The sequence below is a fragment of the Delphinus delphis genome, chromosome 5, assembly GCF_949987515.2.
Source record: "Delphinus delphis chromosome 5, mDelDel1.2, whole genome shotgun sequence".
Taxonomy (NCBI): domain Eukaryota; kingdom Metazoa; phylum Chordata; class Mammalia; order Artiodactyla; family Delphinidae; genus Delphinus; species Delphinus delphis.
In genome coordinates, this window is record NC_082687.1 from 119,654,022 (window position 1) to 119,668,379 (window position 14,358).

General features: G+C 34.4%; 1 protein-coding gene across 1 annotated transcript in view; it reads right to left on the minus strand.

Annotated features, from left to right (window-relative positions):
• BBS7 (Bardet-Biedl syndrome 7) overlaps window positions 1-14,358 on the minus strand; it is a 44,195-nt gene that overhangs the window by 6,598 nt on the left and 23,239 nt on the right. The window contains exons 10-15 of the mRNA XM_060012941.1: window positions 13,806-13,908; window positions 11,965-12,157; window positions 10,667-10,741; window positions 7,601-7,666; window positions 3,208-3,347; window positions 1,021-1,185 (exon numbers count right to left, since the gene is read on the minus strand). Coding sequence (XP_059868924.1) covers window positions 1,021-1,185; window positions 3,208-3,347; window positions 7,601-7,666; window positions 10,667-10,741; window positions 11,965-12,157; window positions 13,806-13,908 — 742 coding nt within the window. The remainder of the gene's footprint in view (window positions 1-1,020; window positions 1,186-3,207; window positions 3,348-7,600; window positions 7,667-10,666; window positions 10,742-11,964; window positions 12,158-13,805; window positions 13,909-14,358) is intronic.

Sequence of the window (14,358 nt, forward strand, 5' to 3'; positions counted from 1 at the left end):
AATATTATGTGTTCACTGTTGTTTCCAGAACCTAGCATCGTAAAGTCTCAGCTAGGAAGCAGAAAGTAGAATACCTCAGTAAACTGCTTAGGGAGAGAAGCTTTAAGAGACAGAGACAGAGAGAAGATAAGAAACCTCCTCCCCTCCAAACAAACAAAATCAAAAAACAAAAGATCAAACAAACAAAAACAACCTGCAGATGTGAGAGAATGAGAATGCAAAAACCTTGCAGAAGTATGAGGGTACAAGCTCAAAGCAGATGTAGAGAAACCAGCTTTACCCAACACATTCAGAAAAAGAACAAAAGAGAAGGAAATTTTAGCCTCTACTATATTCAGAAACAGAAATTAGGGGAGCCTATGGGAGATGAGTAGGGAGTGACAGTGAAGGGGGCAGGAGGGCAACTGGGAGCTTGAGAAGAGTGTCAAGGAATAATGACCTTCACCTCAATGTGGTCACTTCAAAAGCCTGCATGTTCTAAGCTCTCAAGTTCTTGAGCCATTTCCTATTTTTGCATAAAGAAATTCAATGGTAATTCTTCTTGTAATTCTTACTGGAATTAGGATAAATGTTCAAATCAATTTGGGAAGGACTTGCATGTTTACATTGTCTTCATATTGATAACTATAGAATATATTACTCCATTAAATCAAGTCTTTAATGTCAATAAAATTTTAAAGTTTTCTTCATGAAGTTCTATGTATTTCTAATAAAGGATATTCTTACAGATTTTACATGAACATTTTGTTATTGTTATCGCTGCTCTGAACGAATCTTTTTAAACAATTTATTTTCTAACTGGTTATGGCTGAGAATTGGAAAGGTATTGCTCTTTCATATTCATCTTTAGTCAATCATTTTTTAAACTCATTAATTCCATTTGTTTTTCAAAGATTCTCTTAAACAGTATAGTTTTTCAATCATATTATTTGCAAATTATTACTGCCTTAAAACTTATGAAAATTTAGAAGTTCCATTTATATAAAAAACACTTGTGAACCAGGAATAAGTTTTATTTACCTGTAGGTACTTTCAAGTTGTGTATCCAGGAAGGTGTTCTGAAAGTAAAATGTCACACATTCTCCTGCTGGAGGTTTTTCAGGAACTTCAGGCAGGCAAAAAACCACCCAGGAGTGAAGTTCAGCAAAACTGAACTGGCCTGTCAAAGTCAGTGTATTCATGGGTCTGCAATTAAACAGTAGAGATACACATATTTGTCTGGGAATACACAGAGGTATTATATGTACTCAACACATTAAAAAACAGAATTTTGCAACAGTAGTTACAAATAGAAAAGCAGCCATTTAATTTTTCTCAGATTTATCTTACCCATCAGAGAAACATTTTGATTTCAAGGGGAAAAAAAAAAGAATGCTTACCTATACCTGTACTTTTAATATTCAGTTAAGTGACATAAATAGCTTGTTTTCATTATAACATGCCTTCACAAATACAATTCAGTTTACTCAGGTAAATTCCATTTTTTAAAAGTTCATCTAGTGTTTATATTATAGGAACTACAAAACATAAGAATCTCCTAAAGGAAAAAATCAGCATAATGTGAAGGCAAAGAATTGGGTTTTTAAGTAAGATGGACATGGGTTTGAAACGCTAGCTGCACGCCACTGGGAAAGTTAGGGAATGATACCTTCTATTTTGCAGGGATATGGAATTAACTTTCTATCTGCAAATTACACATACACACAAAAGGTTGTAAACTAAATCAAATAAATTTAAAATAAATCAAATGGATAAAGAATTAAGAAAATGCAAGTTTATGGAATTAAAGGTACAGAAAGAATTTTAAGAGAATACAGAATAGAAAGGACTTTTGAGATTGCCACACCAACTCTATTTGCAGATGAGAGAACTAAAGCCCAGAGCTTAAATTATTTTCCCAAAGTCATGTAGGAACAGATATCAGGCTATATAATCTGAGTCTCCTGAGTCCCAGTTTGCTGTTCTTTCCAGAACACCACGCTATACCTCCTTTAACAACTCTGACTTTTAAGCAGGAAGACACCCTCAGAGAATCCATTCTCTTTAATGTTTTCCCAAAACCTTCCTTAGGAACTTTTCTCCTTACATCTTATTTAAATTACATACCTTTAAAATTACAAGCTGCAATAGAAAAATACATAGGCTTTGGCCTCAAATCTTCACTCTGTTTCTCATATCAACAAGTTACTTACTTTTCCAAACATTACTACTTGTTTTGCCGTAAGACTTAAATGGTAACACCTAAGCACTGAGCACAATGCATGGCACAGGGCAAGTATTCACTAATTGTTCATTTCTTTCCCTTCTTCATTTAAGGCCATGGTCTCTCATTTTCAGAAAAGAAAGTGAAAAACTATAACCAGGAGGATAATTAAGTTGGAATGGAAGTTAGAAATAATAGGGACTATCACAACTAATTGCTCTACCAGTATTCCCTGAGGTGAAGTAGAAAGGAAATATAATGTTTGAGGCTAACACAATAAGGTCCTGTTTACAGAGAACTCAAATGCTAAACAGTATTTTCTCACGATAGATGTTTGAGACAGAGAACTATTACTCTACTGATTTCAGAATGGTAAATATATGAGAAAGATAGGAAAGTCCAGCTCAAATCAGCCTCTAAAAGAAGACAAAGACGCTTACGTCTATTAGAAATAATACAGGTATCCCCTGCTTTTTGAAAGTTCACTTTATGCCACTTTGTTTTTACAAAAGGCCTACACGAGTGCCTATTTTCGGTAACCAAGAGAAATCCAAAGAGGATTTTTGCTTTTACCAAGAAAAGGTGAAAAGCAAAAACAGCCTCAGCGTTTGTTCTGCAGCGGCTGTTACCGAAGCAGCAAGTACCCCAGCAGCACTGAGAGCAGCCCCGCCGAGTTCCTTCTCCAGGAACTACACTCATCAGACCACATAGCTTTGAACTGTCTGTGAGCATCTGTGCTTTATCCCAATTTATTTTGAGCATCCATTATCAAGATGTGTCCTACAGTAACTGCTTCTTCGCTTTATGCTATTTTGGCTTATGAAAGGTTTCATAGGAACACGCTACTTTCAGATAGCGGGGGAAACCTGTACACAGCATTTAAATATTTATTTAATTTTTAAAAAGTACAACAAGCTACCAGAATTTACACTACTAAAATAAAAAGCAACTTTATCTGCATCATGTAATATCCTAAAAATAAACTTCTCCCTCCTTTGTCCTACCTGTCATGATCAATAAAGTGAGTTCTTTGATGGAGTGAAAGGGGTTTGATAAGGTACTGGCGGACCTGACATGTTTTGGGTTGAATTCTTGGAGTCACATATGCTTGAAGTGTGCCATACTGGCCTTCAATTGAGCGAATCTGAACACAAAAGAGGAAAGAAAATAAGAATAATCTGGCAACATAAAGGCTATCTTTAAAATGTTCAACACAAGCAAGCAGGCACTCAGACCGTAATCTCTTCTGTAATATGCTGAAGGAAATAAGGACATTCTATGAAACAAGAACTTTTTACCTCTACCGTAAAAGAAAATTTTAAAAGATTTTGGAAATCAAAAGCAAAATTAATCCATCTATGAAAGTCATCCCCACCACATATTTTTTAGGTCTGTCATTCCAAAAGACAGACATTCTCACACACCACCTTATCACATCTAAAAGTGTAGGTGTATAATATATTGTATAAGATTCACATAAAAAAAATGGTTAAAATGTAGATATTTTTGTTGAAGGGATAAGTGGGTCAATAACTAATACTTCATTTTCTCAGAAATAGGGGTATTATAGCATATGGCTATTGTTATAAAAACCTACTGACAGAAAAAAAAAAGTTTCCAAGAACTTAATTCTTGACTTTCTATGAAAATAGAGAAGCATACTCACAATTTACTTATGACATATTTGGATTAGGAAATTCTTTTTAAGCTATTTTGAATATGGCTAGTTGGATATCCTGAGAATTTAAAACACTTACAGAAAACCCTAATTCATGAAATTATGAAGACCTAATTTTAGGAGTTAGAAAGCAGTCAAGTTTCTCTCTCCTGTCCCTTTCAGCTCTTCTCTGTTCCAATTCATGAAGTGGATTGTAGTACCTGTTGTATTACGAAGGCAGCTTCTCTAATCTAGCTGATACATCAGCTCATACTTTTCCTGGCATGTGAGGGGGGGGGGGAAATCAATGTTTTACCTAAATGGGAAACATAAATAAAAGTTTAAAGCAAGATTTTTTGCGAACTTTATACTGAAAATATTGTTCTGAATGGGAAGAGAGAAGAGATAAGGAAAAGAATAAAAATACAGAAGGAAAAGAAAAAATCGATCTGATAAAGCTCTATTTTAGGGTTTCTTTTTAAAGGGTAAGCTTACACTGGCACATAAATTTTTCCACAATAAGTTCACAATTAGTACAACATGGGGAATATAGCCAATATTTTATAATAACTGTAAATGCAGTATCAACTTTAAAAAAAGAATATAATTGTTCATAATATTAAGAAAAGTCATAATGCTTTCTCTGATTATATACTTCATATTCATTTTTTACAAATCCACACAATGAAGAAAAATTAGGATTAACATATAAGTAATCTGAAATCCTACCACCCAGAGATGATCATTATTGCTATTTTGATAGTCAACCTTTCTTTCATACATCTCTCTATGCAGATGTACAAAAATAAATGCATAACTTCACATGACTAAATTCTATTTATATCATAGACATCTTTGTTTTTATTTCTAATAACCAGATTTTTCCCTTATCTCTGCCTCTCCTAATACCATCACCTCCTTCCCACTCCCATCCCACCCATACCTTCCCCCTATTGTATGACCTATCATATCAGAGAGGTATGTTTCTTTTTATACATTTCTTCATATTATAGATAATATATATATATATACATATGTAGGACTTTTATCTGCATTTTGTGTTTTTCATGGAATTTGCTCCATGTTAACAGGAATTGACCAACTCATTCTTTATTGCAGCTCTGCGATATTCTATGAAATGGATAAACAGCTATTTATTCAAACATTAAATTACTGAGTGTTCACTTTGGTTCAACTTTTCTGCCTCTACAAACAATGCTGCAGTTAATTATATACATATCTGTGTGTACAATACTGTGATTTTATTGCTATGAAATAGATTCCAACAAATGGGATTATAGCCTATTTTACCAAAGTAGCAATAAGAATTTTTATTTCCTTCAGCTATGATTGAGAGTGTCCTTTTCCTCATCCTGCCACCTGGTAATTCTGCTTTTTCAAAATTTTTGCCAATCTGTTAGACAAGCGGAAACTGATTTTTGTTATTTTGAGTTTCCCTAACTGATAATGAGGTAGAATATGTTCTTTTAGTATTTGTTAGCTATTTTGATTCCCTCTTCTGTGAACTGCCTATCCACATTGGCCTATTTTCCTAATTGGGTAGTCTTTTTTTTTTTTTTAAGGAACAAGATTCTTTCTTTCTTTGGCTGCGTTGGGTCTTAGTTGTATGTGGGACGTTTCATTGCAGTGTGTGGGCTCAGAAGTTGTGGTGTGTGGGCTCTCTAGTTGTGGCACGTGGGCTTCAGAGTGCATGGCCTCAGTAGTTGCAGCACGCGGGCTCTCTAACTGTGGCACACAGGCTCAGTAGTTGCGGTGCACGGCCCTAGTTGCCCCGTGGCATGTGGGATCTTTGTTCCCCAAACAGGGATTGAACCCGCGTCCCCTGCATTGGAAGGTGGATTCTTAACTACTGGACCACCCTGGGTAGTCTTTTTAAACAACTTATAGGCAGTCTTCATATTCTGATATTTACCCACTATCTGGAAGACAGCTTCTTTTTGAAAATAACTAGGTACTTAATTCATCTGAATTTATCTTTTATAATATATGGCATAAGAATCCACTTAATATTCTTCCAGATGGATGCCAGTTGTACCAATAGCAATTTTTATTTTTTTAATTAATTAATTTATCTTTGGCTGCATTGGGTCTTAGTTGCTGTGGGTCTAACCACTGTGCCACCAGGGAAGTCCCACCAAAAGCAATTTTTAAATAAAAATAGTAATTTAATAGAATTTTCCCTATCTAAAAACGCTGGGCATTAAATTCCCATAAATATGTGCTGGGCTATATTTCTAAACTTTATTTTGTTGTGTGACCTATTTATTTAGGCCTTGTAAATACCCCACATTATTTTTATTATAGTAGTTTGATAGTACATTTTACCATAGGGCAAGATAAGTTCCACCTTTTCTCCTTTTTCATAGTTTTGTTGGCTCTTTTCAGGCATTTACTCTTTCCTCTGAACTTTAAAGTTATTGTATCCAATTTTAAAAAAGAACATAGGTTTTTAATATTTTTAGGCCTACTTCCTAATTTATTGGCACAATCTAGCTCAGTGAATGTAATCTAAATGTTTAATTAGGTTACATAAATATGCTGAAGTATATTCCTTTAGAACTTATACCAGTTTTCAATTTTTCTTTCAAAATACATGAAAGGGAACTTATACAGATGAAAATAAATTGTTTAGAAAAAAATTACATTTTAACTGGAACTTCCTTAACCAGATATGAAAAAGTTATTGTGCAATAGCATCTCTCTTGAAAAAAGCATACTCTGATTTTCAGAACATCAGGAAAAAGTTATAGTGCTTAATTTTTGGATCATAAACATATCAAAAATATTTTTTTTTTTAATTTCACACTAAAAATTAAATAACCAAAATAAACTTATATGCTACAATCAGTATTTAATTATAAAAGTGATTATGTTAGTAAATTGCAAAAGGAAACTTCAAAGATTTTCCCTGGAATAGTTGGTAATGACATCACTGGAATGCAATCAGAAAAATCCAGATAATAGGAAAATATAGGACAAACGCTCAGATACTTCAATAACCAAATTACCTTATTTGGACCATGACTGGATCAAACAAACTAAAAAAAACACTACACTAAACACTTGATAATACTAAGGAATTATTATTATTTTTCTTAGGTGTGATAACAGTATTGTGGTTATGTTTTTAAAAAGAGTTCTTATCGTTTAAGTGGAGATATGTATATGCATAACAGATTCACTTTGCTGTACACCTGAAACTAACACAACATTGTAAATCAACTATACCCTAATAAAAAATTTTTAAAAAATACAAATTTTACATAATCGCTTAGAAAAAAAGAGTTCTTATCTTTTAAACATATGTACTGAAATATTTACTAATAAAATTATAAAGTATTTCGTATTTGCTTCAAAATAATTTGGAATGGAGAGTGACAGCATAAACAGGATTGTCATGAGTTGATCATCGCTGAAACTGGAATCATTACTTTTATGTATGCTTGAAACTTTCCATAATAGAAAATTATAAAAAATATTTCCAGTTAGAGGAAATTTAGGATTGGTAATTTTAGAGAATGTGACTGGTTGAGTGCTAACAGAAAAGAGAGTGGTTTGGGCTGAATTAAAACGTAATAGGTCATTCAAAAGACATTATTCCAAAATGCTCATTTCAGGGAGAAATTTAATGCAAAGAAATGATATCATATGTTGCAAGATTTACCAAGGAAAAAAGAAAGTTCAAACTTTCAAGTAAAGGTAATCTCAAACAGTTTTACCTTGAGTTCCAGCCTCGTGGTATTTGCCTGGCACCGATAAGTGGCGAGAAGAAAGTTGTCATTTGACTAGGAAGAATTCAAAGTTGAGGAAAAGGATGAATCTATGTTTTTAACAATAACAACAGCACCAACAGTAATAATAATATTTATTTTTACTGAGCACCCATCATTTGGGTGGGACCATGCTATGAGCTTTATGCTTATTCCTACAAACAACCCTATGTGGTAAGTTTTAACAGATGAAGAAATTGAGGTTTGAAGGGTTAGGTAAATTTCCTAAATGCCAGTAATAACACTGGTATTCAAATTCGTATCTTTAAGACTCTAAAGCTCAGTGCTCTTTCCATATTAAATCTCTCCAATAACACTTTAAAATATTAATTGTTCTCCCAAAAATTTAACTGGCAGTGCAAACTCCTAATGTTTGTATTATAAAGGTAAAAACATCAATGTTCAGTGTTGAATGTATTTGATTTTCACACATACTTATAGACAACTGAGAAATATCTCATCTATGCATTCCCAGCAAATAGCATAGTGTCAGGTAGACTGTAGGCATTCAACACATTTGTTGAACAGAATTGGAGAGGTTACTTCAAGTATGATAACTTCTTAAAATTGAATAATAAACTACTAAAAACAGAAGAGTATATCTGTGTGCATGAATTGCAAAATCAGACAAAGCAACGTGAACTATTTGATATGAAATTTTCAGGCACTGCTATTTCCCTATTTTTAATAAATACTGAAGAAATAAAAAGAATGCTAATGTTAAAAAGAAAATTCAAATGTTTTAATTTCAAATCATTTAAACTCAGCAAACACAGAGGATCAGTCAACTTAAAAATAAATATACTTGTGTGTAATTAAAAACAAAGGTTATATATTTAAGTATTTATGGATAAAATTATATGTATTAATTAAAGGCGATAAAATGTCTGGAATTTGGTTTGGGATGGGGAGGGAGAGGGTAAAGAACATAAAACGAGACTGGCCATATGTTAAAGTTAGTGATGAGTACATGGAGGTTATTACAGTATTCTTTCTCCTTCTGTATATACTTGAAATCTCCATAAGATTTGTTTTTTAAGCCATCATTCTAGAAAATAGGTTTTAAATTAGTATGAAATACTCATTTCCAAGAATCCTGCAGTGATATAAACAGGTTAATCTTTCACTGTAACTTAGGAATTAAAGATCTGAAGTTCATACTAACTTGATTTTTTAAATGATCATAAAAATGTAGTTCTTAATCCTTTTATGTTTTATTCTCAAACAGGGATGACAAAGCACATATGATAAATAATACAACTGCCATAAAATCTCTTATCAAAAAAAAAAGCTTTACTCTGAAATTATTTTGAAAATTATTCCCTAATATAACTATCAACTTTGTTCTTTATCTACTCTTGTTATCCTTCCTTTTTTTTTTTTTTTTTTTGTTTTTTTTTGTTTTTTTTCGGTACGCGGGCCTCTCACTGTTGTGGCCTCTCCCGCCGCGGAGCACAGGCTCCGGACATGCAGGCTAAGCGGCCATGGCTCACGGGCCCAGCCGCTCCGCGGCATGTGGGATCCTCCCGGACTGGGGCACGAACCCGTGTCCCCTGCATCAGCAGGCGGACTCTCAACCACTGCGCCACCAGGGAAGCCCTATCCTTCCCTTTTTAATGCCAACTCCAGTCACCATTTCCTGCTCTGGCTTGCCTTCTCCAATGCAGCTGCTCCAGACCTTCTCTGAACCCTAACTTCTCTTCAGGAGCCACACCTAAGCTCTGAGATGCTAGTCAGCCAGTACCATGCAGAAAGAAGTGATACAGTAAGCACGTCCAAAAGCTCTGATATGGTCTCATCCCAGGTACTTTGCACACAGTAAGTGTTCAATAAATGTCTGTTGAATGAAGGTTAAGCAAGAGTCAACAAGAAAAAGTGAGGAAAGACAGGCAGATGGAACAGATCATGTTTAAATGTAGGAATGTGTGAAGCTGTATAGCATTTTCAAGAAATTTTAAGAACTTCAGTTTGGCAGAAATCATGTGCATGGGAGGGAAGGTAGCAGCTGGTGAGAGATTAAGTTGGAGATGTAATCAAGAGCTGAATTACAGAAAGTTTTTTATGCTACAGTGAGGAATCTTGACCTACATGCACCTCAGGAAATAAGGAATCTTTAAAAGGTTTTGAGAAAAGGAATGACACGGGGATGTTTGTCTTTTAGGAAGGCCTCTCTGGTGGCAGTGCACAGCATAACCTGGAGGTGACAGGCAACACTGGAGGCACAGAAACTGGCAGACAAGGAGTTCAAGCAAAAGCATTATGAGGGCCTGGAAGGTTAACAGAAGTGCAAATGAAGCAGAGTAGACGTAGAAGAGCAAGGAGGTGGAAATGACAAAAATTAGTGACTACAGCAGCACCCCCCCTTATCTGTGGTTTCGCTTTTCAGGGTTTCAGTTACCCACAGTCGACTGTGGTCTGAAAATATTAAACAGAAAATTGCAGAAATAAGCAATTCATAAGTTTTAAATTGCACACCGTTCTGAGTAGTGTGATGAGAACTTGTGACATCCCATTCCATCCTGTCTGGGACATGAATCATCCCATATTCATGCTGTACATGCTACCCGCCCGTTAGTCACTTAGGAACCATCTCAGTTATCACATAGACCAACCTTCATGGTATTGCAGTGCTTGTGTCAAATAACCCATGTTTTAGTTAATAACAGCTCCAAAGTGCAAAAATAGTGATGCTGAAAGAAACACCGTATCATACAGAGGTTCCGTACTATTCTGATTTCAGGCATCCACTGGGGATCTTGGAATGTATCTCCAGCAGAAAAAGACGGAACTACTGTAACTGGATTTAACAGATCAGAGAGAGGAAGGAATTTAGGACAACACTCCAGTTTCTGGATTTTCTGAGGATAGGGAAAGAGAGTAGAAGCAGATTTTGAGGGAAGGGTTATGAAAGGAAATACAGAAGAAACATCAAACACTAGTAGCATTTACAGGCTTTATACAAAATGGCATAATGGAAATGAAAGCATTTGAAGAATTTTTTATATTTTTACTCACCTCAGAATCACAGCTGCTAAAGCTGACAACAGCAGAATTTTTATCCACATCTAGTAAATCTATTGGAACATCACTCTACAGTCAATATTAAAAAAAAAAAAAAAGGTTTAGATGAAAAACTAAAAATTCTCACAACACATATTTTCTCTAAGGGTTCTCCTTAGCTCTAGTTTACGTTTGTCTCTAAATTTGACAGTATGAACTCTCTTAACTTGTATTTGATAATATGCACTTCTAGAAAATAAATATAATAAAGAATAAGAGTTATATTACAATGACCTATTTTTTTCTAATTTGGATTAATCAGATCACAGAATTTCATCTCTCATCACTCTCTTTAAAGTATACTCTTCCTACTTTTTTTTGTCAGTGCTAAAAATGTTACCATGGGCTGCAAATAATCATATGACCATTCTTGCTATATCAGTTCATTTTTATCATTTCTTACTTCACCTGTAACACAGAAAGGGGATAATTTTTGGTCTCCTCCAGAGAGGTAGCTTCTAGGACAATGCTGTTGCACTGTGTTCTGTGTGAATGGTGCTTCTGGAGTTGTTCAATGCAGTAGCCCTTGAGCTAGCATTACCTGAGAGACATTTCTGCCTCTAAGTTTTAATTAATAATCTGATCTCTCCCCCACATCTTTTAAAACTTTGTCTTCTTCCTCTTTATTCTTTTCTCATTTTCTGATGGGTTTTCCATCTTGCTTATTTCCCATTCATCCTACTATCATCCTTTTCCACTCCCTGAATATCTTCCAATTTAAAGAAAAAATAATTGTTAGGCACCCATACTCCAATGTAAAATAAAAATTTAAAAAAACTAATAATAAAAAAAGAAAAAAGAATTAAATACATTGATAAATGGAGTTATACATTATTATCCCTAAGTTTCACCTTTTGAGATTATCTACCTAGAAACTGATGGTTAATGAGCAGGCTGTATTATTTTAGTAGTTGGAGCTTAAAAAAGGTTCTAATAAGGATATAAAATACTGGAGTTTTCTAAGTCACATCTCTGTTAAGATTCTCCTAAAGGCTAACCAGAGAACAAATCTTTAATGTCCTTTCTAGGTCTTCCTGAAACTTAAGTCCATTGGTCTTTTGTTTAATATGTAGGGGATAAATAAAAAATAAAGACATAATTTAAATAATCTATGAGCCAACTGATTAGCTAATGCAAGATTAAGATAAACATTTAAAATCACCGTTTAAAAGTGTTCAATAATAATTAGTGCATATGACTTGTTTACAAAATAGATCCAGCCATAAAACAAAGAAATTAGACATTTTGCTTACTTGTATTAAGACATTATCTATCGCCGTCTGAACCTCTAAGATAAGGCTGTAGCTGGCATCATCTTTATTTAATGTAAACTTGTCATTTACACTAAATGAAGGTACTGCTGATTTTGCTTTGCTTGATTGAGAAGACTGTTGATATTTCTCTCTTTCCTGTAGTACCTTATATTGCAGATGTTCCAACTCACTCCTAGAGGAAAATATATACAAATTTGTCACCTATGAGTATAAACATTTGAGATCCTTAGAATATTTACAAAAGTCTGAGACATTTACTGCTGCAAAATACATTTTTATTGGTTGAGTTAGAACTATAACACTAATAGGAACAAAATTTTTACTTCTATGACTGACCTAATGGTTCCACATTATTTAACTCTGATCTAAAAATTAAAACATCTACTCAGCCTCACACCAGCAATATTAATAAGGCATTGTAAGAATCAAGGCAGGCTGCAAATAATCAATCCTAATACATGAATCTGGTTACAGTCACATATAGCACTAATCAGAAAAGAAACTGATTGTTCTGGGGTAGAGGAACATATTAGATTTAATAAGAAGAAACAGAACGTGTGAAATCAGTAAACATGTACCTTTCAGTAAGACATTAGGGGCAAAAGACAAAATAAGAAGGCTGCTGAGTATGAATATATTGGAGACCACAAGGATAATCACGAGCCAGAGGTACAGCTGAAGTTCTACCAAGTGTTGGAGATTGAACTGTGCAGGCATTGCTTAGAGCTGCTCCAGTTAAAGGGAAAGGAAATGAAGTCAATAGTAACTAGGGTAGAACAACATGAGGTTTAGCTACTAGCCCCAGTTGAGGGGGAAATGTCTGGGAAGGCGCTTGGAAGGGATTTGTGCACTAAACGAAAGAAAAGATTCATTCGCCCAAGAAATATTTACTGAGTGACTCTATGTACTTAGGATCCGGGTGCTGAATGAACAAAATAGACATAAGCTTCTCGTGAACGTACATTCCAGTGGAATCAGGAGGGGGCTGACTTGGTTATAAATATGAGGTATTGTACTGAGGACATGAGATAGTAGTTCATTAACTCTCCTTGGTGTCCTTGCTGCATGAACATTAGAGCTTTCTCTCTTGGTGACTTTGGTGAACTGGTTTGTGGTGAACTGGTGGTGTGGCTTTAGTGAACTAGTACTTGTGGCATTTGGTTGCCTCAAAAACTTCTGTAGCCATCAACTACCACCAAAAAAGGATCAGCCCTCACTCGTGAGGGCTGAGGGCTGAAGGGCTAGGGTAAGGAGAATAGTCATTAAAAGTTTCAGCGACTCCCACTTCTTCACTGTATGCAGCAATTTTCCTTGAGGCCATTTTCACAGGACTTGTCAAATTGAACAGGTCATGAAAGCAATCCCTGTGTCTAAGAGAGTCAACATTACTCATTTCCAGTAAGAAAACTTATAAACCAAAGTTACAGACTCAGAAGGGTCCACAAGAGCAGTAAACATGAGAATTAATGAGGAACAGAGCCATCTGTGTTGGTTTCTTTCTAATGTCTATGAAAACAAACAAACAAAAAAACCACTGTAACTGTTTATAATAAATGAATGAAAAAATACAATTCTTGAGCTAAGAAAAAAACAACATAGAATAAAACATATAAAAAGTGTATTTCTAACTCCAAAATATTAATCAGCACTTACTGCTAATTTTCTCAAACTGATAAGCTTTTATTTAAAAAGGTCATAAACTAATTAAATGTATAATTCCTTCCAATAAAATATACTGCATTTATAAATAAGAAAAAAACAACAATCACACACTTTATGAAATGAAAAAAAAAAAGCAGCAAACAAAAATCCAAAATTACCGTAACGAAGAAATTTTATTCTGCATCTCCTGATTAATTTTTAGTTCTTCTCCCGGTCCACTTTCCTTGTGAATAGGCTCTGTCGTCAGACCTGTAACCCAGCCTGCAGAGATGAATTACAATCGTGCACCGTTAAGTGCTGCTAGTGCTAAAAGAAACCCAAGATCCATGCCCCTGTGTCCACCAACATCAACCTCACTTAGTCTTGGACTTATTCCTTTTCAAACAACAAGACAAAACAAAACGCAAAAGAAATCAAGCTAGAAGATATTCAAACCATAAAGAAATTACTTTGGATACCTTTTTTGTTTTGCCTGAAATACTGTAATACTACGATTAAGGAAATCTTTCACTTCTCAATTTAAAGTTTTAGTTTTCAAGTATGGAATAAGTCAACACATTCTAGGCAAATGCCAAAAACAGCTGATGAATAAAAGTTGTCTTTCAAAAATTATTTTCATGGCAAGTTAAACTCTCATATAACTATTGTGAGAATACAAAAATGACCTACTCAAAAGCAAGCAAGTTTTATAAGAAATGTACACAATAACAA